This window comes from Streptopelia decaocto (assembly GCF_964273445.1).
Source record: "Streptopelia decaocto genome assembly, contig: HAP1_SCAFFOLD_92, whole genome shotgun sequence".
In the NCBI taxonomy this organism is placed as follows: Eukaryota; Metazoa; Chordata; class Aves; order Columbiformes; family Columbidae; genus Streptopelia; species Streptopelia decaocto.
Genome location: NW_028115951.1, coordinates 238,047 through 265,431, shown reverse-complemented (window position 1 = coordinate 265,431; position 27,385 = coordinate 238,047). Strand labels below are relative to the sequence as shown.

Below are 27,385 nucleotides of genomic sequence, written 5' to 3'. Positions count from 1 at the left end.
TCAGTCACTGGGACTGAAGTCCCTGCTGGGCCAGGTGGGTTCCGAGGGCTCCTTGTTCAGGAGGAGTGACGGCAATGCCAAGGCACCGTTCAGCTCCCGAGCGCTGCCGAGCAGGGAGCCCCCGAGGCCATAGGGGAACTTCCCGGCTGTCGCCTGCGCTTTCAAATGCAGATGATGCACCAGCTCCTCCACCGCCTCCGGTTTCTTCTTGGAGCCCTTCCCGCTGAGCTGGACCACCCTGATGCTCTGGCCGCCCGGGTGGCCGAGCTCCTCCAGGGCTCTGCGGGCGCTCTCCAGGCTCTCGTACTCCACCAGCGCGCAGCAGCGGCTCAGCAGCTCGGGGAAGCGCGACGCGTATTTGCGCACAGCCGAGGGCAGCTTGCGGCCCGGGCGCAGGATGCGGATGGAGGCGATGGCGCCAAAGGGGCTGAACATCCTCGTGATGGTCTCCAGGAAGTTCTTCTGCAGCGGCAACAGCGCGTCCTGCTCGCGGGGCAGCAGCTCCCAGGCCAGCAGCAGTTTGCTGGGGGGATGCTGAGCAGGGACTCGGGGATGGGGACACGCCGCCGCACTTTGGTGCCCTCTTCGTTCACTTCCAGCAGCTCCGAGAACCGCAGGGCGTAGAGCGTGAGCCGCCAGTCGCGCGTCAGGTATTTCACCTGTGGAAGAGACGGGGGTCACCACGTCCCCATGAGCGTCTCAGGCAGGGACCACCCTAAGCCTGCCGTCCGGGCAGGCTGCGACCCCATCAACCTGAAACCACAGCAAAGCAACGTCCCCATGCCACATGAGCATCTTTGGGGTTTGCAGGAGAACGTTCCCAATGAGCTCTGGAAATGGTAACCTGGACCTCCCCATACACCCCAGCAGAAGCAGCCAGAGGACACACGGACACCCTCCACATGAAGGCCACTTCCCAGCCCCGCTGGCCAGCACCAGGGGGCACCTACCTTCTTGAAGGACGTCAGCAGTTTGATGCTCACAAAGCCCATCTTGTTCTTCTGGATGTGTTTCAGCAGGAAAGCATCCTTGGCCAGGTTCTCATCGGAAAGGTAGAACTCCACCTGGGACAAGATCCTCCAGACCAGCTGTGGGTCAGGGATAGAGCAGCTGCGGTCCAACAGATCAGCCCCCAAGGCATCACTCATGTTGCAGAAGCTCCTGGCAGAGCAGCGGGGACACAGGTGTGCGCTGGTGGCCTTTGGGATGTCAGCACTGCCCAGTCTCTGCCATGAGGGCAGTAAGGACACCAGGGACCCCAGCCCTGCCCTGAACACAGGGGAACAGCAGCCTGCGCCCTGCGAGGCTCCCGGTGCTGAGACCGTGAATCTAAACCCATCCCAGAGAAGAGACACGTTCCCTTGGGGACAAACACGAGGTGAGACCCCGTGCACATCCCAAGAGCCACGTACCCGCTGAAGCCCTTGCCGAATCCCTCGTGGCTGAGCAGGGCGAGCGAGCGGCTCCGGGACGCACGGACGTTCAGTGCCAGGACAGAGTTTCTTTGCGCTATCAGAGCCCACTCCAGAGCTACGTGACGACATCGTCCTTCATCTGGGACAGCAAACAGGAGGAGGACAGGGCTGGGACACCTCCTGACTGCAGAACCCCCCAGCCTAGCCCAGCCATGGGGAAGAAGAGGCAGCTCATTGCTGTGTCCTTACCTGCTTGGCAGTGCTGGGAAGGGTAGAAAATCCTGATACTACATCCTAGAGACCCATAAGTAGCAAAGCCCAACCCTCCCCACCTCCAAATGAGGTTCCTGAAAGACAAAGTGAAAAAGAAGGGCAAAAACAAAGAAAGAAAGAAAGAAAAAGCCCTCAGGACAAGCAGGCTGCTGGTTTATAAGGGGAGCTGCCCACAAAGACCCAGGTGGGTGCTTATGGACCCACCAGGCTCCAGGTGAGACCTGTCAGGGCTTAAACAGCCCCAGCTGAGACCAGGAGCAGCTGGGCCGGCCTGCGCTGACCCCAGAGCAGGTGGAGGGGCAGAGACAGAGCTACTGGCACCCGGCACAGCAGTGGTACTGGCACGGCCGTGAACTGCTGCTGTGAAGCGGAAAATCATAGAATGATTTGGGTTGAGACCTTCCCAGCTCCCCAGTGCCCCCCCTGCCATGAGCAGGGACATCTTCACCAGCTCAGCTTGCTCAGAGCCCCGTCCAGCCTGGCCTGGGATGTCTCCAGGGATGGTTCACCCACCACCTCTTGCTCAGGGTCAGGAGGTGCTGCTGAGCCCCCCAGGGGGAAATAACCCCCTTGTTTGGGCCCTGAGACTTGGGATCTGAAGGAAGAGGCTCAGGCTGGTCCAGCCACCCCTGCACGACTGGCACAATGCAGAGGGAGAGCGAAAAAGGATGCAGAGGGAGAGGCTGAGGCTACACCTTCCCCGTCCCGAGGGCTCCCAGCAGGAAGGAGCCGTCGCTGGTCACGTCCCTGTGTCCTGCTCCCATCCTCCACAATCAGTCTGGAAGCATCATTACAAGATGCTTCTTGCAGCCCCATCTCCTACTCCGTGGATTCTGGTCTCGCCCCCCAAACCAGCTGCCGTTTTGCAGTGAATCCACCTCCCTGCACACACCGGATCCCCGGCCAAAACCGCTTCAATCAGACCAGACCCTGCACCTCCCCCCAGTGCCGCAGCATCCGCCCGAAACTTTTAGTGATTGAAGAAGAAATGGGACCACAACAATCCCGGTACAGGCCTGAGCATTTGATAGATGTTTATTGCTATTCAGGTTTAGCCAGGAATTGGGTGCATTGGATTGGGGGTCCTCCTCGCACAGTGCTGCACAGCTCCAGGGCGTCTCGCTCGCGCATCCGTGGGAAGCCTTTTCTGACTTAGTGCTCCCTGCATATATATTTCATCCTTTCCTGCAATCAACCTTTCCTTTTTCCTGGCTTGGCCTTTCCCAGCGAGTTCTTGAGGACTGGATTCCTCCAAACTGCTTGAGTGCTGCGGAAGGGACAGCTCTGGCGACCCAAGCGCTGTACTCATCACCAACAATCGTCCAGCACCGAAACGCAGGTTTCACAGCTCCTCGTGTCCAACCCTGGTGTGACCTGATTATAGCAGGGGGTGAAAAAGCTCAAGCAGGCAACAAGAGAACTGTAGAACAGAATCACAGAATCATTTTGGTTGGACGAGACACTCAAGATCATCGAGTCCAACCATAACCCAGTCCTGGCACTGCCCCATGTCCTGAGAACCTCATGTCCGTCTGTCCAACACTGCAGGGATGGTGACTCCAGCACTGCCCTGGGCAGCCTGTTCCAATGCCCCACAGCCCTTTGGGGAAGAAATTGGCCTCCTTAGAATTACAGCTGGCGAGAGGGGTCAAGGACAGCAAAAAGAACGTTTTCAAATACATAGCAGATAAAACTAATACCAGAGGCAATGTAGGCCCACTGATGAATGGGGTGGGTGCCCTGGTGGCAGAAGGTACACAGAAGGCAGAATTACTGAATGCCTTCTTTGTCTCTGTCTACTCTGCCGGAGGCTGTCCTGGGGAGCCCTGTACCCCTGAGACCCCGGATGAAGCCAGGTCAATGGAGGAGTTTGCTTTAGTCGATGAGGACTGCGTTAGGGAGCAACTAACTAGTCTGGACATCCATAAAACCATGGGTCCAGATGGGATGCACCCACGGGTGCTGAGGGAGCTGGCTGAAGTCATTGCTGGACCGCTCTCCATCATCTTTGCCAAGTCTTGGGAAACGGGAGAGGTGCCCGAGGATTGGAGGAAAGCAAATGTCACTCCAGTCTTCAAAAAGGGCAAGAAGGAGGACCCGGGTAACTATAGACCGGTCAGCCTCACCTCTGTCCCTGGGAAAGTAATGGAACAGCTTATCCTTGGTGCCATCTCAAGGCATATCAAGGTTAAGAGGGTTATTAGGAGCAGTCAGCATGGCTTTACCAAGGGTAAGTCATGCTTGCCCAACCTCATAGCCTTTTATGAGAATGTAACAAGGTGGATGGACGATGGCAGAGCGGTGGATGTGGTCTACCTTGACTTCAGCAAAGCGTTTGACACGGTCTCCCACAGCATCCTCACAGCTAAGTTGAGGAGGTGTGGTCTAGACAATAGAGTAGTGAGGTGGGTTGCAAACTGGCTTAAGGAGAGAAGCCAGAGAGTTGGAGGCCAGTATCTAGTGGAGTGCCTCAGGGGTCAGTACTGGGGCCAATATTATTCAATATATTCATTAATGATTTAGACGAGGGAATAGAGTGTACTATCAGCAAGTTTGCTGATGACACCAAGCTGGGAGGAGTGGCTGACACTGGAAGCTGTGCTGCCATCCAGAGACCTGGACAGGCTGGAGACTTGGGCGGGGAAAAACCTGATGAAATTTAACAAGGGCAAGCGTAGAGTCCTGCATGTGGGCAGGAACAACCCCAGGTTCCAGTATAGGTTGGGAAATTACATATTAGAGAGCAGTGTAGGGGAAAGGGACCTGGGGGTCCCGGTGGACAGCAGGATGACCATGAGCCAGCACTGGGCCCTTGTGGCCAGGAAGGCCAATGGCATCCTGGGGTGTATTAGAAGGGGGGTGGTTAGTAGAGCAAGAGAGGTCCTCCTTCCCCTCTACTCCGCCCTGGTGAGACCCCATCTGGAATATTGTGTCCAGTTCTGGGCCCCTCAGTTCCAGAAGGACAGGGAACTGCTGGAGAGGGTCCAGCATAGGGCAACAATGATGATTAAGGGAGTGGAGCACCTCCCTTATGAAGAAAGGCTGAGGGAGCTGGGTCTCTTTAGTTTGGAGAAGAGGAGACTGAGGGGGGACCTTATTAATGTTTATAAATATATAAAGGGTGAGTGCCACGAGGATGGAGCCAGGCTCTTCTCGGTGGCAAACAATGATAGGACAAGGGGTAAGGGAATCAAGCTGGAACACAAGAGGTTGCACTTAAATTTGAGAAGAAACTTCTTCTCAGTGAGGGTGATGGAGCACTGGACCAGGCTGCCCAGGGAGGTTGTGGAGTCTCCTTCTCTGCAGACATTCAAAACCCACCTGGAGATGTTCCTGTGCGACCTCACCTGGGCGTTCCTGCTCCAGCAGGGGGATTGGACTAGATGATCTTTTGAGGTCCGTTCCAATCCGAAACATACGGTGATACAGTGATACTGTGATACTTTGATGATGTATTGGGATACTGTCTCTGGGATGCTGCACCTAGGATGCTGTATCTGGGATGCTGTATCTTGGATGCTGTATCTGGGATGCTGTATCTTGGATGCTGTATCTAGGATGCTGTGTCTGGGATGCTGTATCTTGGATACTGTATCTAGGATGCTGTATCTGGGATGCTGTATCTTGGAGGCTCTATCTAATATGCTGAATGTGGGATGCTGTATCTAGGATGCTGTATCAAGGATGCTGTATCAGGGATGCTGTATCTAGGATAGTATATCTGGGATGCTGTATCTAGGAGCCTGTAACTAGGATGCTGTATCTGGGATGCTGTATCAAGGATGCTGTATCTGGGGTGCTGTATCTGGGATACTGTATGTAGGATGCTGTGTCTGGGATGCTATATCTTGGATGCTGTATGTGGGATGCTGTATCTAGGATCTGTATCCGGGATGCTGTATCTAGGATGCTGTATCTGAGATATAGTATCTGGGATGCTGTATCTACGATGCTGTATCTGGGATGCTGTATCTTGGATGCTGTATCTAAGATGCTGTGTCTGGGATGCTGTATCTTGGATACTGTATCTAGGATGCTGTGTCTGGTCTGCTGTATCTTGGATGCTGTATCTAGTATGCTGAATGTGGGATGCTGTATCTAGGATGCTGTATCGGGGATGCTGTATCTGGGATAGTATATCTGGGATGCTGTATCTAGGATCCTGTAACTAGGATGCTGTATCTGGGATGCTGTATCAAGGATGCTGTATCTGGGGTGCTGTATCTGGCATACTGTATGTAGGATGCTGTATCTGGGATGCTGTATCTTGAATGCTGTTTCTAGTATGCTGAATCTGGGATGCTGTATCTAGGATGCTGTATTTTGGATGCTGTATCTTGGTTGATGTGTCTAGGATGCTGAATCTGGCATGCTGTATCCAGGATGCTGTATCTGGGATGCTGTATCTAGTATGCTGTATGTGGGATACTGTATCTATGATGCTGTATCTGCAATGCTGCATCTGGGATGCTGTATCTTGGATACTCTACCTGGGATGCTGTACCTAGGATTCTGTATCTGGGATACAGTATCCCAGATACAGCATCCCGGATATGGCATTGGAGATACAGCATCCCACATACAGCATCCTTGATACAGCATCCCAGATACATCATGCTAGATACTGAATTCCAGATACAGCACTCCACGTACAGCATCCCCGGTACAGCCTCCTAGATACAGCATCCCAGATACAGCATCCTAGATACTGCATCCTAGATGCAGCATCCTAGATAGAGCACACAGATACAGCATAGCAGATAAAGAATACTAAATACAGTATACAAGAGACAGCATACTTGATAGAGCATCCCAGATACAGTATCCCAGATACAGTAACCCCGATACAGTATCTCAGATACAGCGTCCCAGATACCGCATTCTAGATACAGTATCCCAGATACAGCATCCTAGAAGCAGCATCTCAGATACAGCATCCCAGATGCAGCATTTTAGATACAGCATCCAAGATACTGGATCCGAGAATAAGCATCCTAGATACAGAATCCCAGATACAGTATCCCAGATACAGCATCCCAGATACACCATCCCACATACAGCATACTAGTTACAGCATCCCAGCTGTATCTGGGATGCTGTATCTGGGACTGTATCTGGGATACTGTATCTGGGATATTGTATCTGGAATGCTGTATCTGGAATGCTGTATCTTGGATACTGTATATGGGATGCTGTATCTGGGATTCTCTATCTGGTATGCTATATCTGAGATGCTGTATCTGGGATACTGTATCTAGCATACTGTATCTAAGATGCTGTATCTGGGATGCTGTAAATCGGATGCTGTATCTGGGATGCTGTATCTGGTATGCTGTGTCCTGAATGCTGTATCTGGGTGCTGTATCTGGGATGCTGTATCTGGTATGCTGTATCTGCGATGCTGTATCTGGGATGCTGTCTTAGGGATGCTGTATCTAGGATGCTGTATCTTGGATTGTATATCAAGGATGATGTATCTGGGTTGCTGTATCTAGGATGATATATCTAAGATGCTCTATCAGGGATGGTGTATCTAGGGTGGTTTTTCTGGAATGCTCTATCTAGGATGCTCTATCTAGGATGCTGTGTGTGGGATTCTTTATCTGGGATGCTATATCTGGGATACTTTATCTAGGATGCTGTATATGGGATGCTGTGTCTGGGATGCTGTATCCAGGATACTGTATCTAAGATGCTCTATCTTGGATGTTTTATCTGGGATGCTGTATCTGGGATACTGTATCTGGGATTCTGTATCTAGGAAGCTGTATCTGGTATATTGTATCTGTGATACTGTATCTCGTATGCTGTATGTACGATACTGTATCTGGGATGCTTTATCTGAGAAACTGTATCAAGGATACTGTATCTAGTATGCTCTGTCTGGGATGCTGTATCTGGGATGCTGTATGTAGGATACTGTATCTGAGATGCTGTAACTGAGATACTGTATCTACGCTGCTGTATCTGGGATGCTGTACCTGGGATGCCGTAACTGGGATGAAGTATCTGCGATGCTGTATCTGGGATGCTGTATCTGGAATGCTGTATCTAGGGTCCTGCATCTGGGATACTGATTCTAGGATACTGTATCTACGATGCTCTGTCTGGGATTCTGTATCTGGGAAGCTGTGTATTTGATGCTGTATCTGGGATGCTGTATCTAGGATGCTGTATGTGGGATGCAGTATGTAGGATAATGTATCTAGGATGCTTTAACTAGGATGCTTTAACTAGGATGCTTTAACTAGGATGCTTTAACTAGGATGCTGTATCTCGGATGGTCTATCTAGTATTCTGAATCTGGAATGGTATATCTGGGATGCTGTATCAAGGATGCTGTATCTGGGATGATGTATCTGGGATACTGTATCTAGGATGCTGTATCTAGGATTCTGTATCTGTGATGCTATATCTGGGATGCTCTATTTGGGATACTGCACCTGGCATGCTGTATCTAGGATGCTGTATCTGGGATGCTGTATCTAGGATGCTGTATCTATTATGCTGTATCTGGGATGCTGTATTTGGGATGCTCTATCTGGGATACTGTATTTGGGATGCCTTCTCTGGGATGCAGTTTCTAGCATGATGTATCTGGGATGCTGTATTCAGGATACTGTAACTGGGATCCTGTATCTAGGTTGTTGTATATGGGATGCTATATCTAAAATGCTGTATGTACGAATCTGTATCACGGATGCCGTGTCTAGGATACTGTATGTAGGATGCTGTATCTGGGATGCTGTATCTGGGATGCTCTATCAGGGATGCTGTATCTAGGATACTGTATCTAGGATGCTGTATCTGGGATGCTGTGTCTAGGATGCTGTGTCTGGGATACTGTATCATGGAATGCAGTATCTAGGATGCTGTGTCTGGGATGCTGTATCTTGGATGGTCTATCTAGTATTCTGAATCTGGAATGGTATATCTGGGATGCTGTATCTAGGATGCTGTATCTGGGATACTGTATCTGGGATGATGTATCTAGGATGCTGTATCTAGGATGCTGTGTCTGGAATGCTGTATCTGGGATGCTCTATCTGGGATACTGTATCTAGGATGCTCTATCTGGGATGCTGTAGCTGGGATGCTGTATCTAGTATGCTGTTTCTAGGATGCTGTATCCGCGATACTGTATCTCGAATGTGGTATCTGGGACGCTGTATCTGAGATACTGTATCTAGGATGCTGTATGTAGGATGCTGTATCTGGTATGCTGTATCTAGTATGCTCTATCTGGCATGCTATATCTTAGATGCTGTATGTAGGATGCTGTATGTAGGATGCTCTATCTGGTATACCTTATCTGGGATGCTGTATCTAGGATGCTCTGTCTAGGATGCTGTATCTTGGATGCTGTATTTTGTATGCTTTATCTGGGTTGCTATATCTGGGTGCTGTATCTAGGATACTGTAGCTACGATACTGTATCTAGGATGTTGTATCTAGGGTGATGTATCTGGGATGCTGTATCGAGGATGCTGAACCTGGGATGCCGTATCTGGGATGCTGTATCTAGGATACTGTATCTGGGATGTTGTATCTTGGATGCTGTATATAGTATGCTAAGTCTGGGATGCTGTATCTAGTATGCTGAATCTGGGATGCTGTAACTAGTATGCTGTATGTGGGATGCTGTATCTGGGATGCTGTATCTGGGATACTGTATCTGGGATTCTGTATCTAGGATGCTTATTTTGGGATCTAGTATCGTGCATGCTGTATCTGGGATGCTGTATCCGGGATGCTGTATCTAGTATGCTGTTTCTAGGATGCTGTATCCGCGATACTGTATCTCGAATGCGGTATCTGGGACGCTGTATCTGAGATACTGTATCTAGGATACGGTATGTAGCATGCTCTGTCTGGGATGCTGTATCTGGGATACTGTATTTAGTATTCTTTATCTGCCATGCTGTATCTGTGTGCTTTATCTAGGATGCTGCATCTAGGATGCAGTATCTAGGATGCTGTATCTGGGATGCTGTATCTAAGATGCTGAATCTGGGATGCTGTATCTAGGAGGCTGTACCGGGGATGCTGTACGTGGGGTGCTGTATCTGGAATGCTGTATCAAGGATGCTGTATCTGGGATGCTGTATCTGAAATGCTGTATCCGGGATGCTGTATCTGAGATACTGTATCTGGGATGCTGCATCTAGGATGCTCTATCTGGGATGCTGTATCTTGGATGCTGTATCTGGGATGCTGTGTCTGGGATCATGTATCTAAGATACTCTATCTGGGATGCCGTATCTAGGATGATGTATCTAGGAGGCTGTAACTGGGATGCTCTATCTCGTATACTGTATCAAGGATACTGTATCTGGGGTGCTGTATCTGGGATGCTGTATCTGGGATGCTTTATCTTGGCTGCTGTATCTAGTATGTTGAATCTGTGATGCAGTAACTAGGATGCTGTATCTAGGGTAGTGTATTTAGGATGTTGTATCTGGGATATGGAATCTGGGATACTGTATCTGGGATGCTGTATCCGGGATGCTCTATCTGGGATACTGTATCTGGTATACCGCATCTAGGATGCTGTATCTGGGATGCTCTATCTGGGATGCTGCATCTAGGATGCTATATCTGGGATGCTGTATCTGGGATGCTGTATCTTGAATGATGTATCTAGGATGCTTTGTCAGGGATGCTGTACCTAGGACACTGTATCTGGGATGCTGTATCTAGGGTGATGTATCTAGGATGCTGTAGCCAGGATGCTCTAGCTGGGATGCTTTATCTTGCCTGCTGTATCTAGTATGCTGAATCTGGGATGCTGTAACTAGAATGCTGTATCAAGTATACTGTATATAGGATGTTGTATCTCGGATATGAGATCTAGGATGCTGTAACTAGGATGCTCTATCTAGGATACTGTATCTAGGATGTTGTATCTGGGATATGGAATCTGGGATACTGTATCTGAGATGCTGTATCTAGGATGCTGTATCTGGGATATTGTATCTGGGATACTGTATCTAGGATACTTTATCTAGGATGCTATATCTGGGATGCTGTATGTGGGATGCTGTATCTAGGATGCTGTATTTGGGATGCTGTATCTAGGATGCTGAATCTGGGATGCTGTATCTGGGTCCTGTATATGGGATGCTCTATTTGGCATGCTGTATCTAGGATGTTGTATATAGGGTGCTGTATCTAGGATGATGTATCTAGGATGCTTTATCCGGGATACTGTATCTGGATGGTGTATTTTGGATGCTGTATCTTGGTTGATGTGTCTAGGATGCTGAATCTGGCATGCTGTATCCAGGATGCTGTATCTGGGATGCTGTATCTAGTATGCTGTATGTGGGATACTGTATCTATGATGCTGTATCTGCAATGCTGCATCTGGGATGCTGTATCTTGGATACTCTACCTGGGATGCTGTACCTAGGATTCTGTATCTGGGATACAGTATCCCAGATACAGCATCCCGGATATAGAATTGGAGATACAGCATCCCACATACAGCATCCTTGATACAGCATCCCAGATACATCATGCTAGATACTGAATTCCAGATACAGCACTCCACGTACAGCATCCCCAGTACAGCCTCCTAGATACAGCATCCCAGATACAGCATCCTAGATACTGCATCCTAGATGCAGCATCCTAGATAGAGCACACAGATACAGCATGGCAGATAAAGAATACTAAATACAGTATACAAGAGACAGCATACTTGATAGAGCATCCCAGATACAGTATCCCCGATACAGTATCCCCGATACAGTATCCTAGATACAGTATCTCAGATACAGTGTCCCAGATACCGCATTCTAGATACAGTATCCCAGATACAGCATCCTAGAAGCAGCATCTCAGATACAGCATTTTAGATACAGCATCCAAGATACTGGATCCGAGAATAAGCATCCTAGATACAGAATCCCAGATACAGTATTCCAGATACAGCATCCCAGATACACCATCCCACATACAGCATACTAGTTACAGCATCCCAGCTGTATCTGGGATGCTGTATCTGGGACTGTATCTGGGATACTGTATCTGGGATACTGTATCTGGAATGCTGTATCTGGGATGCTGTATCTGGGATGCTGTATCTGGGATGCTGTATCTTGGATACTGTATCTGGGATAGCGTATCTGGGATACTTTATCTGCGATGCTGTATCTGGGATGCTGTATCTAGGATACTGTATCGGGGATACTGTATCTGGGATGCTCTATCAAGTATGCTGTATCTGGGACACTGTATCTGGTATGCTGTATCTTGAATGCTCTATCGGGGTGCTCTATCTGGGATGCTGTATCTGGGCTGCTGTATCTAGGATGCTGTATGTGGCATACTGTATCTATGATGCTGTATTTGGGATGCTGTATATAGGATGCTGTATCTTGGATACTCTATATGGGTTGCTGTACCTAGGATGCTGTATCTGGATACTGTATCTAGGATGCTGTATCTAGGATGTTCTATGTGGGATGCTGTAACTAGAATGCCGTATCTGGGATGTTGTATATGGTATACTGTATATAGCATACTGTATCTAGGATGCTGTATCTAGGATACTGTATCTGGGATTCTGTATCTGGGATACTGTATCTGGGATGCTCTATCTGGGATGCTGTATCTGGGATACTGTATCTGGTATGGTGTATCTTGAATGCTGTATCTGGGTGCTCTATCCGGGATGCTGTATCTGGGCTGCTGTATCTGAGATGCTGTATCTGGGATGCTGTATCTGGGATGATGTATCTAGGATGCTGTGTCTAGGATGATGTATCTGGGATGCTGTATCTGGGATGCTGTATCTAGGATGCTGTATCTTGGATGCTATATCTAGGATGATGTATCTGGGAGGCTGTATCTTGGATGATGTATCTTGGATGCTGTATCTGGGATGCTGTATCTAGCATGATATATCTAGGATGCTGTATCAGGGATGGTGTATCTAGGGTGGTGTTTCTGGAATGGTCTATCTACGATACTCTATCTAGGATGCTCTGTATGGGATTCTTTATCTGGGATGCTCTATCTGGGATATTGTATCTTGGATGCTGTATATGGGATACTGTATCTGGAATGCTGTATCTGGGATGCTCTATCTAGAATGATGTATCCGGGATACTATATCTAAGATGCTGTATCTTGGATGTTTTATCTGGGATGCTGTATCTGCGATACTGTATCTGGGATTCTGTATCTAGGAAGCTGTATCTGGTATATTTTATCTGGGATGCTGTATCTAGGATGCTCTATCTTGGATACTGTATCTGCGATGCTGTATCTTGGATACTGTATCTGGTATGCGGTATCTTGAATGCTGTATCTGGGTGCTCTCTCTGGGATGCTGTATTTGGGCTGCTGTATCTGAGATGCTGTATCTGGGATGCTCTATCTGGGATGATGTATCTAGGATGCTGTATTTAGGATGCTGTATCTGGGATGCTTTATCTTGGGTGCTGTATCTAGGATGCTGAATTCGGGATGCTGTATGTGGAATACTGTAACTGGGATGCTCTATCTAGGATGCTGTATCTGGGATACTGTATCTGGTATGCTGTGTCCTGATTGCTGTAAATGGGTGCTGGATCTGGAATACTGTATCTGGTATGCTGTATCTTGAATGCTGTATTTGGGTGCTCTATCCGGGATGCTGTATTTGGGCTACTGTACCTGAGATGCTGTATCTGGGATGCTCTATCTGGGATGATGTATCTAGGTTGCTGTATTTAGGATGCTGGATCTGGGATGCCGTATTAGGGATGCTGTACCTAGGATGCTGTGTCTAGGATGCTGTATCTGGGATGCTGTATCTGGGATGATGTATCTAGGATGCTGTATCTTGGATGCTATATCTAGGATGATGTATCTGGGATGCTGTATCTTGGATGATGTATCTTGGATGCTATATCTGGGATGCTGTATCTAGCATGATATATCTAGGATGCTGTATCAGGGATGGTGTATCTAGGGTGGTGTTTCTGGAATGGTCTATCTACGATACTCTATCTAGGATGCTGTGTGTGGGATTCTTTATCTGGGATGCTCTATCTGGGATATTGTATCTTGGATGCTGTATATGGGATACTGTATCCGGAATGCTGTATCTGGGATGCTCTATCTAGGATGATGTATCCGGGATACTGTATCTAAGATGCTGTATCTTGGATGTTTTATATGGGATGCTGTATCTGGGATTCTGTATCTAGGAAGCTGTATCTGGTATATTTTATCTGGGATGCTGTATCTAGGATACTGTATCTGGGATGCTGTATCTGACAAATTGTATCTAGTATACTGTATCTAGTATGCTCTGTCTGCGATGCTGTATCTGGGATGCTGTATATAGGATGCTGTATCTGCAATGGTGTATCTGGGTAATGTATCTAGGATGCTTTATCTAGGATGCTGTATCTAGGCTGCTGAATCTGGGATGCTGTACCTGTGATGCCGTATCTGGGATGCCGTATCTAGGATGCTGTATCTGAGATGCTGTATCTAGGATGCTGTATCGGGTGTGCTCTTTATTTCTATCCTGTCCTATCTCTCTGTCTAAACCAGTTCTTGTGTGCATGTCCCTTGTGGATGGTGGATCTCATCAGATCCAGCTTACACACACAGCGGAGGAAAGTGTTTTGCTCTTTATGAAACTGTGCAGTGTTCACACAGGAGAGCAGGTGGAGCTGGTGCACAGGAGCTGCAGCATCTCTTGCAGAGCTCGGTGGAGAAGTCTGATGGAGGAAAAGTGATGCCATCTCTGGTGGCCAATGAGGGAACCGGCAGACTGGGGGTGGGGGTGAGGAGCCAGGTTGTCCATACAGTGTCCAGCCTCAAGGGACCCTTCTCCTGCCTGTCCAGATGTCTTCAGGAGACCCTCGGGATCAATGTCCAGTGTAGAATGCTGCTGTCACTTCTTCCATACACTGAAAAATGACAGAAAATACCTTGGAAAGAAAAAACCTTCTTTATGAAATCGTCTTTGAAATCTTCATCAGCAAATGTCCCATTGAAACCTCTCCCGTTAGTTCTACAAGTCTGAAGATTTGAAGGAAATTAGGGAAAGAAACATCGCTCCTTAGGGCTTTCTGTGTTTTAATGAGCCCCATGGCGTATTTGGTGCTGAGTCCATGAACCTCAGACACCAAGCACAGACTGAAGAGTCTGCTCAAGAAGTCCAAGTCAGAAGCAAACTCCAAAGTACCTTGAAGCATTAATGGGCCCCACTGAGGGCTGTTCCTGACAAAGCCTCCCCAGGGACTCGTTAGAGCAGATAATTGGAGGCAGCGATTGCATCAGGCAAAGGCAAAGTGCAGCAGCTCTGATGCTGAGAAAGCCCTTGGTTTGTCTGATGAAGGACAATGGCCAAGCCTTGAGCCCCTGCTCTTGAGCCCCTCCTCTTTGCTTCATGGTACTTAGTGAGCTGAATTTGCAGAAATCTGAAGCAGTAAAATTCTGTCGCAACATCGGGCTGTACAGCAGAGGGTTTGCAGTGCTGTGAGCTCCCAGAGAGGAGCATCGTGCAAATCTGCCAAGTTCTGAGTCCCCCACGCAGGGCGAGGTGCCCATTGGAAGGCTGAGCAGCAGCTTCTACTGTCACCATTGGGGTTTGCTCACATTCAAACAGAAGCAGCAGGAATTGTTTCCTCCTCCTGCTTGGGCCAAAAAGGCTGCATCCTTCCAGAAACCTTTTGGGAAAGAGTGTTTGCAACAGACCAGGTTTGCAAGGGTGACTACAGCAGCCTGGAACAGAGTCACCACCCAGCAAGAGTGGGGAGGAACCTGCCTCGAGCCCTCGTGAAGTTCAGCACAGCTGGGCAAAGGAATGGAGGGGTCTGATCCTGGTGTGTTTGTCCCGTCCCACCAGGTGAGATTAAGGATGAGTTAACTTTGAATACTCTGCATGTCAGCAGGACCACCCAGAGGAAAAGCAGCAGGGGGCTGAGAAATTGCTCAAGAAATGTTCTGGTACTATGATTATATGACTTGCAAAGTCACGCTAAGGAGAGCAACGTGGGTCACGTAACCCTCCCTTCAGTAGATCTACTACTAAACACACGATTCTTGGGCCACATCATTTACAAAGAGGTCTAAGTACTTCAATAAAAAGAGAAGATGAATGTCAAGGACAGAATGATTTATTCCACTGTACTCTGAGACATTATAAAACCCAAAATACAATAAAGACAGTGTTTGGATGAGAACACTTGCAAGCGTTCCACATATACCGTTGTGGCGTGGAGCCAATCACAGTATCACAGTATGTTTGGGATTGGAAGGGACCTCGGAAGATCATCTAGTCCAATCCCCCTGTCAGAGCAGGAACGTCTCAGATGAGGTCACTCAAGAACATGTCCAGGTGGGTTTTGAATGTCTGCAGAGAAGGAGACTCCACAACCTCCCTGGGCAGCCTGTTCCAGTGCTCCATGACCCTCACTGAGAAGAAGTTTCTTCTCAAATTTAAGTGGAACCTCTTGTGTTCCAGCTTGATCCCATTACCCCTTCTCCTATCATTGTTTGCCACTGAGAAGAGCCTGGCTCCACCCTCATGGCACTCACCTTTTATATGCTTATAGACATTAATAAGGTCCCACCTTAGCCTCCTCTTCTCCAAACTAAAGAGACCCAGCTCCCTCAGCCTTTCTTCATAAGGGAGGTGCTCCAGTCCCTTAGTCATCTTTGTTGCCCTACACTGGACTCTCTCCAGCAGTTCCCTGCCCTTCTGGAACTGAGGGGCCCAGAACTGGACACAACACTCCAGATGGGGTCTCACCAGGGCGGAGTAGAGGGGAAAGAGAACCTCTCTCGATCTACTAACCACCCCCCTTCTAATACACCCCAGGATGCCATTGGTCCCTTTCCCCTACATTGCTTTCTAATAGGTCATTCCCCAACCTATACTGGAACCTGGGGTTGTTCCTGCCCACATGCAGAACTCTACACTTTCCCTTGTTAAATTTCATCAGGTTTTTCCCCGCCCAACTCTCCAGCCTGTCCAGGTCTCTGGATGGCAGCACAGCTTCCAGTGTCAGCCACTCCTCCCAGCTTGGTGTCATCAGCAAACTTGCTGATAGTACACTCTATTCCCTCGTCTAAATCGTTAATGAATATATTGAATAATATTGGCCCCAGTACTGACCACCGAGGCACTGCACTAGATACTGGCCTCCAACTCTCTGGCTTCTCTCCTTAAGCCAGTTTGCAACCCACCTCACTACTCTATTGTCCAGACCACACTTCCTCAACTTAGCAACTAGGATGCTATGGGAGACCGTGTCAAACGCTTTGCTGAAGTCAAGGTAGACCACATCCACCGCTCTGCCATCATCCATCCACCTTATTACATTCTCATAAAAGGCTATGAGGTTGGTCAAGCATGACTTACCCTTAGTAAAGCCATGCTGACTGCTCCTAATAACCCTCTTAACCTTGATATGCCTTGAGATGGCACCAAGGACAAGCCATTCCATTACTTTCCCAGGGACAGAGGTGAGGCTGACCGGTCTATAGTTACCTGGGTCCTCCTTCTTGCCCTTTTTGAAGACTGGAGTGACATTTGCTTTCCTCCAATCCTCGGGCACCTCTCCCGTTTCCCAAGACTTGGCAAAGATGATGGAGAGTGGTCCAGCAATGACTTCAGCCAGCTCCCTCAGCACCCGCGGATGCATCCCATCTGGAACCATGGATTTATGGATGTCCAGACTATTTAATTGCTCCCTAACCCAGTCCTCATCAACTAAAGCAAACTCCTCCATTGACCTGGCTTCATCCGGGGTCTCAGGGGTACAGGGCTCCCCAGGACAGCCTCCGGCAGAGTAGACAGAGACAAAGAAGGCATTCAGTAATTCTGCCTTCTCTGTATCTTCTGTCACCAGGGCACCCACCCCATTCATCAGTGGGCCTACATCGCCTCTGGTGTTAGTTTTATCTGCTATGTATTTGAAAAAGCTCTTTTTGCTGTCCTTGACCCCTTCTGCCAGGTTGTTGTCTCTATCAGCATTATTCACGTCCTCAGAAGAGGGCACAACAGGGCTGCTCTCCACTGCTTCTTCCCCCTAAAGAGCAGCATTGACTAGATGGACATCACGCAGTTTGCTACAGTGGCCAAGGCAAGGCTCCTCACCAACAGCACTTAAGTGCCCTGACCTGTGGGGTTCATTACCTTTCACATCAAGATATTCATTGTTTACACCACGCAGTTTCTCGGCCCCCCACACCATTCCCAGAGAGGGGGTGGATGAACCATCCCTGGAGACATCCCAGGCCAGGCTGCACGGGGCTCTGAGCAACCTGAGCTGGTGAAGATGTCCCTGCTCATGGCAGGGGGGGCACTGGGGGAGCTGGGAAGGTCCCTTCAACACAAACCATTCTATAATTCCAAGACACCTGCTGTTGCTCTTCCCCAGACAGGGCACACAGGGGCCAGAGAGACCTTTGGTCTGTTCTCAACACCTGCTATTAAATCCTGTCCTTATTCGCTTCTCCACGCAGCAGCAGGCTGGTAGCCCTGTCCCATTTATTCCCAAATCAGATAAAACATTGACTGTAGACATCTCATTCCTTATAGTCTTGCTTTAGATCTGCTGAGAGAGCGACTCTAATAATCACGTGGGCAATAGTGGTTTTGTCACAATGATGTACCCATGTGTAGGTAGGGAACAGGAGAGCTACTGAAGCCTCTAAATGTCCATGAGGATCCTCACGATCCAAACAGCTGCAATTCAACGAGAACAGCACAACTGAAATATTAAAGTTGAAGTCTGTTATAGGAAAACAAAGTGTTTAAGGTACCACTGCCACCCAAAGACTGAGAGCCCAGCCTCATTTAAACATATAAAACCTGGGATTTTTAGGAGAGTTACTACTCCACCTTTCCCTTTGGGGTCAAGAATGTTTTTAAGAGCAAAAACTAGAAGAAAGAGCAGGTGCATCACCTCATCGATCAGAATAAGTGGATTCTCTGTCTTGGTTTTCCTCAGGCACTGGATGATCTTTCCTGGTATTGCTCCGACATACGTCCTCCTGTGTTAGCAGAGACTCTGTTTAGGGAACCATTGTAAAGCGCAAACACATCGCACACCACAACATGCAGCTGATGGAACATCTTTATCCCACTGGTAAATAAGTCTACATTGCTTCTACACCCATCAAAAGCATCTCCATCACCACACTAAGCACTAAGACCCATCAAGTCTGTTTCTAGTAATCAGACATGAATGTTGGCCACATTTAAATGTGAAGCAAAGAGTTAAGGCCGAGAACAGAGATGTTTGAGTAGTGACTTCTTGTTTCTTGGGTAAAGAAACATTAGCAAAGGGAACGTTTCATTCCCTCACGTGGTAGGGACAAAAAAGGAAGATGAGTGTAAATCAAAAGATACCGAAGGAACAAACTGCGGCCAGCAAAACGATTTTTCTGCTAGAGGGAACTGGCATCCAGGTACATGGAGCAGCGAAGAAGAGGGTAAAAGGTGTGAACGCCAAAAGAACACTCCGAAAAGTGTGTATTAATAAAACACTTCTCTCTGGTTCTGTATCATATAGGGCAGAACCTCACAGGTTCACCTCGCGCTCCAGAACAGTTACTTTTACTAGTTTGAAAACACTGTTAGTTTTATTTTCAGGTGTTTCTGGAAGGGAAATAAACTTGTGGCAGGGCTGGATATACTGATTTTTGTATCCATGTCTTGTGTTCTCCCCAGGAATATCCCTCTTCCCAGCTTTTCCTCAGGCAGCGCTTCCTGATTATTAGAAACCATTCGCATTTGGCATCAGTGCGATGCTCTTGGGGGGGCTCACAGCTTTTCAGTGATCTCCCCATAGCAAACCCTAGAAACAGGGGGCGACTGCACTCAGAGACACGAAGCCGGTATGTTCCAAACTCCGCCCTGTGCTGTCCTTTCCACCTCCTGCATCCCAGCTCCCGGCCGCAAGGGTTGGCAGAACACACACGAAAATCAAACACGTTGTCCAACTTCAGTGAGGCTCCTATTTTGAGAACATCCGTAAAAACTGCTGGACAGAGAAACCGCTCAGTTTACACTGACCTGTGTCCTTTTATTTCTGCTACGTCGGTCATCCCTCCAACGCTGAAGCGGAAATACTCTCTGTTTAAGGCTCTGGCGATGGAGCATGCAATGCTGGTTTTGCCAACCCCGGGGGGGCCATAGAAACACAGGATCTTGCCCTGGGTGGATCCCCGCAGCTGGCTGACCGCGATGAACTCCTGCGGAACGGAGGAAGCGCCCGCGGTGAACAGAGGGAACTGCAGCAACACCAAACGGCCCCGTTACCAGGGGAGCAACGATGACAAAATGGGCACCGTACACAGATCTGGTCCTCGGAGGAGCTGGGGAGGGCGAGGGTAAGGATGCTGGTGCAGCTCTTTTCGCTCTGGTTATTTACACACTGGGTTTTGTGCTCTGTACTCATGTCACCGGGAGAAGCAGTCTGTCTGTCTGTCTGTCTGTCTGTCCGTCTGCCCGTCTGCCCGTCTGCCTCTCTCCACTGTTCTGAAGCGGGCAGACAGACTTCCAGTTCTTCTCCCGGCTTCCCTGGTTCACCCAGCTACCTGTGAGCATCTCCCACCGCATCAGTTCCTCTTTGCTAAATTAAACTCATATCTTTTCACACTCCTGCACTGGGTAAACCTCAAATAACCCTCAGCACTTGAGAAATCAAAAGATGGGAGCTCAGAACTGAAACCTCAACTGCTCGTGCGCTTACAGTGGAGAAATCACTATGCATGCGGGCACAGAGACGTGGTTCGCCTGTAACAAGCTGGTTATTGAGCAAAGATGAGCCTTGATCTCTTCCACCTACAGCACTGAATGCTGCAGCAATACATGGACGATAGAACTGATTAATTAAGGCTCAAACCTGCACAGGTATTTCTCAGTACCCCAAAATCATCCACCTCGCTTGCATTGCTACAACTGCGGAATCTTCGCTGCGTGGAATTAATCACATCAATAATCAAAGCCCCAGACCCATACGAGGCAACTCAATCTGTTGCCTAATGGGCATTAACATAAGAGACTGGTACTCAAAAGGGGATTTCTGCTTGCAAGTGTGCAACAACAGGCTTACCATCAATCATTCAAAATCATAAATCACATAGTGGGGTTTACTCACAAGTCTTGGGCACTGCTAGGGAAAGGAGCCCCTTTGGCTTCAAAGATACTTCAAAACCTTTCTCTTTTTCGGGAACAAGGCAATTTAATAAAAGCAAAACCCCAAGATGTCTCAGAATTTACTATTTGTTATATAAAATGACATTGTTCTGTTATAAATAGGGCTTCTGTGCACAATTACTGAGGTGGCCTAAGTACCATCAGTGTTGCCCCTGAGGTAACACAAATCTCTGCTTCGCACAGCACATGGGAGCAGCGGGAGAACCTGCCTGACCGCAGTTTGGGGAAGGGAACGGCCAAATCGAAGCCTGGCTACGCTCAACACTTCACCAGGTCCCTTCCAACCCCTGACATTCTGGGATTCTGTGTGATAAACAGAACCAAATATATTAAATGCTCTCTTAACAGTTACAGAACATTTTTGTGTGCCAGAATGCAGAGACCTATACTGCGCTCATATTACAACGATCAAACTGTGATACTCATTGCAGTGATAAGTAATAGTATTTATTCACCTAGACCCACATCACCTGCCATAGGACTTATCATCCTACCTCAGATCAGAGTTACACATCAGCTTTTCAAAACTCCCCCTCTGTTTCCAACCCGGGATGACAAAGTTTGCATCCCAAACCAAAATTCCAGCTGACAATCCAGCAAATCTCTCTTCTTCCTTATGACAAAAGACAAGTGGCATAGAAATATCTGTGAGAACACGTGGGATACGTACCTGTACAAGGGGTTCAAGGCAATGATGTCCCGGATTGTTTTGACAATTTCTGCAGTAAGAGCCTATAAACAAACCAAAGATTTAATCAAGGAAAAGACTGGAAAAGGACAAATAAGGCCTCAGTACAAATATGACATTCCACGACGTGTCTGGCACGGGAGCACAGCAATGCAGCCCCTGGTCCCCGCTGTGATGGTGTGTGGGATCGGTACCGCGCGGTGGGGCGGTTATTGCTCTGGAGACAAGGAAAGGCAAGAAGGGGAACAGGCTGGGGTCCTGCACACACAAAACAACTGGGTTTTGGCCAGAAGATAGGATCAGGTTGACCACTCAAGTCACCCAGTTTGATGGAGGATATTACACAGCACAGCCCAGCCTCGTCATTCAGCAACGTTTTGAAGCAAATTGAGCTGTGGCAATGAAAAGTAATTCTTTTCATCTAATCCCCTCATGCAGTGGCTGTGAGAAGCATGAACTGATGATTCTGAGCCCTGAAATTAGAGCCTGATATTTCAAGCAACTCTACAGGACACGTCCAGGTTTGCATGATTAATTCACTCACTTTAACCTCTTCTGTGATCTGAAAATCTTCATGAACCACGTTCTCGACTTCCACCATGAGAACCTCCTGCGCGGCCGCAGCGACAGGATCCAGCACCACTTCCACAGCTTGGTCCTTTGCTCCAGGCTCCTCCTCAGCCTCTTTCTTGGAGCGTTTCTGTTTCCTTCGAACCTTCTGCTTGTTCTCGGGCTCCTCAGGCTCAACTTCCAGCTGCTTCTTTATACGGATCCTGAAAGCCAAAAGAAACCAGCTACAACCAATTCTGTTACATGTGATTTCAGCTCTTCAGCATAAAAAGGAAAGTCTAAATTATATTCTGAGTAAGCTAAAATTTCCAATTTTGACAAAGGTAACTGATTGTACGTGTTTCAACAAGATTTAGCTTTTGGTTTGTTTTGTCAAAATAAAGCTTGATTGAATAAAACATAATAAATGAGTGCCAGATACTGACAGGACTTACTAAATAAATTTACAGTAAGTAAGTTGTCATACAAACAAATTTAACCACTAAATTAGTGGGTTAATGAGAGGGCGAGGGTGGTTGACAGCACCTTTATCGTAAACTCTATTAGTTTAACCAGTTGCAGAACTACAAAACCAGACTTCTAAGGATTAAAAGAATCTAAATAACATCAGACTGTCTGAATTCTCAGCCACATGCTGCAGCACATGAACAGAACAATTAATCAGGCATCATTGTTAATAGCTCAGGAGCTGCATGAACCAACAACTCTGATGTGGATTCATTCCCTCTTCTTGTCTCTCCAGAAAAGCAAGTTCGCTCTTGCACTGTAATTCTGGATATAATGGCTTTAAGTCACATCTGCTGCACTATCCACTGTAATACTAAATATTATATACCATGTGTAGAACAGATTTTGAAGTCATTCCATACATAGAGATTTGAAATTTTGGTTTGTTACACAGATTTCCTAGATCATGATTTTGGAAGAGATGAAACCCACAGTATATTCCACACCAATTAATCAAGTATTAGTCCCTAAAAGGGACATGGCATGAGCACCCTCCAAAAAAATCAGTTTCCCTGTTACTGTTTTTAAGCTTTTCTGAGTTTTTCCTGCTGTGCATCCAACCCCATGTCAGATGTTTGCAGTACAGAGCATGACCTACAGTTCTCCAGACCGGGATCAAAGTCTTGCCCTCTCCACTGCCTTAAACTTTCCCCACCAGAGACCAGCGCTACACAAACGCTCAGGAACCGCAACAGCCTTTGACCAATCTGTCTTACTAGGCCGTGAATATGGAGTCAAAAAACCCTTGTGGTGCAGCAGACTCCCCGCTCACGCGATCACTGCATTATGCGCAGGGTGTAGGTCTTATTTTCCATGTGATCTTTAAAAACAAACAGCTCCCCAGCTACTCCAACTCTCTGCCACTGGCAACTTTTGACTAATTTTGACTACTCTTGTCAATAGAGTTCAAAGCCATTTTCTGGAGGGTGGGGTTGCAGCATGGAAATAGCTCTGGATTAACTACAGAAGGTGTCTAGAAGGTGTTCGGGGAGAGAAAAAGGAAGGATTTAGAAATGAGAGGACCCACACTTGCAGGACACCACATTTTGTTAATTTGGCTGCCAATCAAAGAGTTTCCTTTGCTATCTTTTTCCCTGTAAATACAGCACGTTCCTCCCATCCGATGTCCCGTGTGGTTCCAGTGACTGACCAGCGCTCTGTGTCTCAAATCAATACAGATGAATCCCCCACCCTTCCAAGGTCCAGGGAACTATTTCTATTCCAAGGAAACCAAAACCAACAGTTGCCAATTTCCAAAATCCAATCAAAACTGCGCTTTGATAATGCACTTCAAAGCAAAACCCACCCTCAATGTCTCCCCACCATGTTTCTGTCCTTTTGTTTTCCCTTCAAATGGAAATTCATTACTTGACACATTTAAAACCACGATTTTATATTGTCTTAGCTCAAAATACTTGGCACGATACAGCTACACCTACATTCCCAACAATAATCCTATTTTCTTCAGTTTGGTTCTTGGACAAGATTATAAAGACAAGACATCATTATAGTTCTGGATCACATTTCTTTTTCTTGAAGCAAAAATACCGGCTTGAATTAGTTCCAGAGAAAGTTTTTCATCATTTCTGAACCTTGCTGTACTTGACAAAGAAACCACTATACTTCAGCTTAATGAGTGTTTGCTTGTATCAAATTAAAATCTATATAAGAATGACATGCACTAGCTCTTCCTTTTTGGGGTTAACCTGTTGGATCTGTAATATTACCCAGAATATTGGGGCTGGAGCACCAGAGCTCTATCAGGATATGTGTTGTAACAAAGCAAAAGGTTGTTATACACAAGTTGTGTATGAAAATGAATATACGTGGTGAAAACAATAAAGGGATATATCTGTTTATAAAGAAGTCTGGTGAGACGCAGTGGAAGGACAAGTAAGAAATCACCTTCGGTGCCCCATGACGATCATGCGCAACTTGTCTCCAAGGTCCTGCATTTCGTGAATCTGCACAAAAGTTCCTATTTGGTAGATTTCGTTCAGATCCTCTACCACGTCCGATTCATTGCTATTGAGGGGAAAAAGGAGCAGATATTCAGAATCTTGAGAGAGCAGGTAACATTAAAAAGGACAGAAACAATCACTGGTTGCAGAACTTTAAACTGGACACGGGAGTAAAGATACTCGACTTTATCCCCACTGTTACCACCACGTAGCTCCTTTCCAAATCACCCACCTGCCTGGATGGTTCATCTCCCTCCCAAATAATAATGGCAATAATAAACACCATTTCTGTAACATTATCCAGGGCAGGGAACTTCAGATCACAACTTTTAGTATAAACGCAGCCTATTAATGGAAATAACTTATTTTCAAAAAGATCAAGAGAAATTACTTACTTGTCATCCTTTTTCAGAAAAACACCAGCATAGGGCTGGGCAAGACGAACTTTCCTCCTCAGCAGCTCAACCAGCTTCTTATTTTTCACCTAGGACAACAACGGCTGTTGTCATTTGGCACAATGTCTAGCAAAGCGATGCTTGCCAGCATCACAGGCATTAACAGAGAGAAGAAAAGTAATAATTCTCTATTCACTGCAGAGCCTTCACATCGTCAGGAAATAAAGTATTAAATGGCAGAATTAATTTGCAGAATGAGAGAGAATATTTAACAATTATTTTAATAGAAGACACTGTTGATCTATGCATTGAAACGAATGACTTGAACATAAAAGTGTTGTGTGAAAATGTGCCTAAAGATCATAGTAATATATAACCTTCCCCTTCCCTCAACACATCTATAAGGACACTACAAGGTGCACATATTAGATTTGGACATGCAGAAAAATACTACAGCAGATATTATTATCAATAACACTACGTGAACAGGAAAATATTGATTCCGTTCTTGTTACATTTACTCCAAAATCAGATGGATAAAATACTAGTAAGGTGCAAAAATATGAGTACTTGTTCCAAAATGCTTGCATTTCAGGAGGAATATGTATTTGTGGCCTATGAGCTCAAGTCACATAGCAAAGAGCAAATTTATGGCTCTTAAAAATACATATGGGGTGTAGAGGGGAAAGACCACGCTGAAATTTTGCGATGCCCATCCCCAGCCCTCACAGCCTCTCCTGTCACAGCAGCATCGCTCTGTATTGAATTTGTACTTTCTCCTCGCAGTTTTCACAAATATTGTTCTTGGTGCTACGACACAACCCCATGAAGCTGAACCAAAGACACATTTGCTCAACCTTCAGCAAAAGAACTCGGAGAAACCAGCAGACCCTGAAATAGCTTCTGTGTGAATCACTGACCTTCCCCGTTAGATGCAGCGTTAGTGATTCTGATGCAACACCCATGAAACACAAAGTCCGTACCCCAGAAGAAACCACCATTCCAATGTGGTCAGGATGTATAGTTAGAAATCACGGAATCCCCAGCCCCCCCTGCTCACGCAGGGTCACAGAGCAGATCACACAGGTGGGCCCAGGGGGTTGGAATGTCTCAGAGCAGGAGACTCCACACCCGCTCTGGGCAGCCTGGGCCAGGCTCTGGCACCTCCCAGCAAACAAGTTTCTGCTCATGTTCCCATGGAGCCTCCTGTGTTTCAGTCTGTGCCCGTTGCCCCTCACCCTGGCGCTGGGCACCATGAGCAGAGTCTGGTCCGTCCTCTGACACCCACCCTGAGATGCTGATCCACTGATCAGATCGCTCTCAGCTGCTCTTCTCCAGCTCAACAGCCCCAGCTCCCTCAGTCTCTCCTCATCACAAAGATGCTCCAGATAAACACTAAAAAGCAGAAGGCTGCACACCTTGCTACCCCCACAAGCCTCTACGATTGAAATAAACCTGTGAGGACACAGAGCGCGGCTCTGAGGAGAAAAGCGCCCCTGGTCTCTGTCAGAGCCCCGGCCCCTCACCTCGATGATCCTGATGAATCGCGGGAACACGGGGTTGCGGGTCACGGCGATGAGCGGCACGCTGGGGAAATGCTCCGGGACGAGCAGCGGCGTCAGCGCCGTCATGACGGGCCCGGCCCCGCCGCCGTCCTCCCCGCTGCCGCCGCTCCCGTCCTCGCCGCCGCCGCCCTCCAGCGCGTCGCCCCCCGCCAGGCCCCCGGCGCTCCGCTGCCGCCACGGCGGGCCCGTGCTGAAGGCGACTCGGACGGGCGGCGCGGGGCCCGGCGGGGCCGGGGGCATCGCGGAGGAAGCGGCCGCCAAGAAGCGGCGCCGCGGGGGCCCAGCAGCGCCGGCCGCCAGCGCCCGCACAGCCGCAAGCAGCGGGCGGCCGCCACGCCGCCGGCGCGCGCCCCGCGACACTTCCGCCCCCATGACTACCCGCGCAGGCGCCGGCAGCGCCACGGCGGGTTCTGACGAGGGGCGCGTGGCGGCACGCGCGTCCGAGCGCACCCAGAGGTCCCGGGTTCGCGTCCCGGCCCCGGCAGAGCGCGCGATGGGCGCGGGAGCTGAGGGGGCCAAGAAGTTCAATGGGACCTGGGGTGGGTTAGAAGGGGGTGGTCAGTAGGTCAGAGAGGTTCTCCTGCCCCTCTGCTCTGCCCTGGGGAGACCACACCTGGAATCTTGTGTCCAGCTGTGGCCCCTCAGTTCCAGCAGGACAGGGAACTGCTGGAGAGAGTCCAGCGCAGCCACCAAGATGCTGAAGGGAGTGGAGCATCTCCCGTGTGAGGAAAGGCTGAGGGAGCTGGGGCTCTGGAGCTGGACAAGAGGAGACTGATGGGGGACTCATTCCTGGGGATCAATATGGAAAGGGGGAGTGTCAGCACACACGCA

The 27,385-nt window shown here is 48.1% G+C and overlaps 2 protein-coding genes across 2 annotated transcripts; both read right to left on the bottom strand.

Annotated features, from left to right (window-relative positions):
* On the bottom strand, window positions 1–19,754 carry LOC309452512 (la-related protein 6-like; the record flags this gene model as incomplete). The annotated part of the gene is given in 6 exon segments (XM_082077132.1): window positions 1–524; window positions 527–659; window positions 951–1,161; window positions 1,413–1,554; window positions 1,665–1,762; window positions 19,723–19,754. Coding segments are annotated over 6 exon segments (1,140 nt in total).
* Window positions 18,267–26,849, bottom strand: LOC309452500 (lon protease homolog, mitochondrial-like). The gene is made up of 7 exons (XM_082077121.1): window positions 26,516–26,849; window positions 24,990–25,078; window positions 24,539–24,658; window positions 22,101–22,329; window positions 21,539–21,600; window positions 19,723–19,901; window positions 18,267–18,698 (listed from the first exon to the last, which is right to left on the bottom strand). Exons 1-6 carry the CDS (start codon window positions 26,792–26,794, stop codon window positions 19,787–19,789), a joined length of 894 nt encoding a protein of 297 aa, XP_081933247.1. The 5' UTR covers window positions 26,795–26,849; the 3' UTR covers window positions 18,267–18,698; window positions 19,723–19,786.
* Window positions 26,850–27,385: the final 536 nt, after the last annotated feature.

What these genes read in the sequence shown, in the direction of transcription:
- LOC309452500 (XM_082077121.1), bottom strand. Translation starts at nt 26,794, where the DNA reads ATGCCCCCGGCCCCGCCGGGCCCCGCGCCGCCCGTCCGAGTCGCCTTC. An exon ending in TTTCTGAAAAAGGATGACAA is followed by an intron (nt 24,659 to 24,989) that starts GTAAGTAATTTC and finishes TCCCCTCAATAG; the next exon opens with CAATGAATCGGACGTGGTAG. An exon ending in AGATCACAGAAGAGGTTAAA is followed by an intron (nt 21,601 to 22,100) that starts GTGAGTGAATTA and finishes GTTTGTTTATAG; the next exon opens with GCTCTTACTGCAGAAATTGT.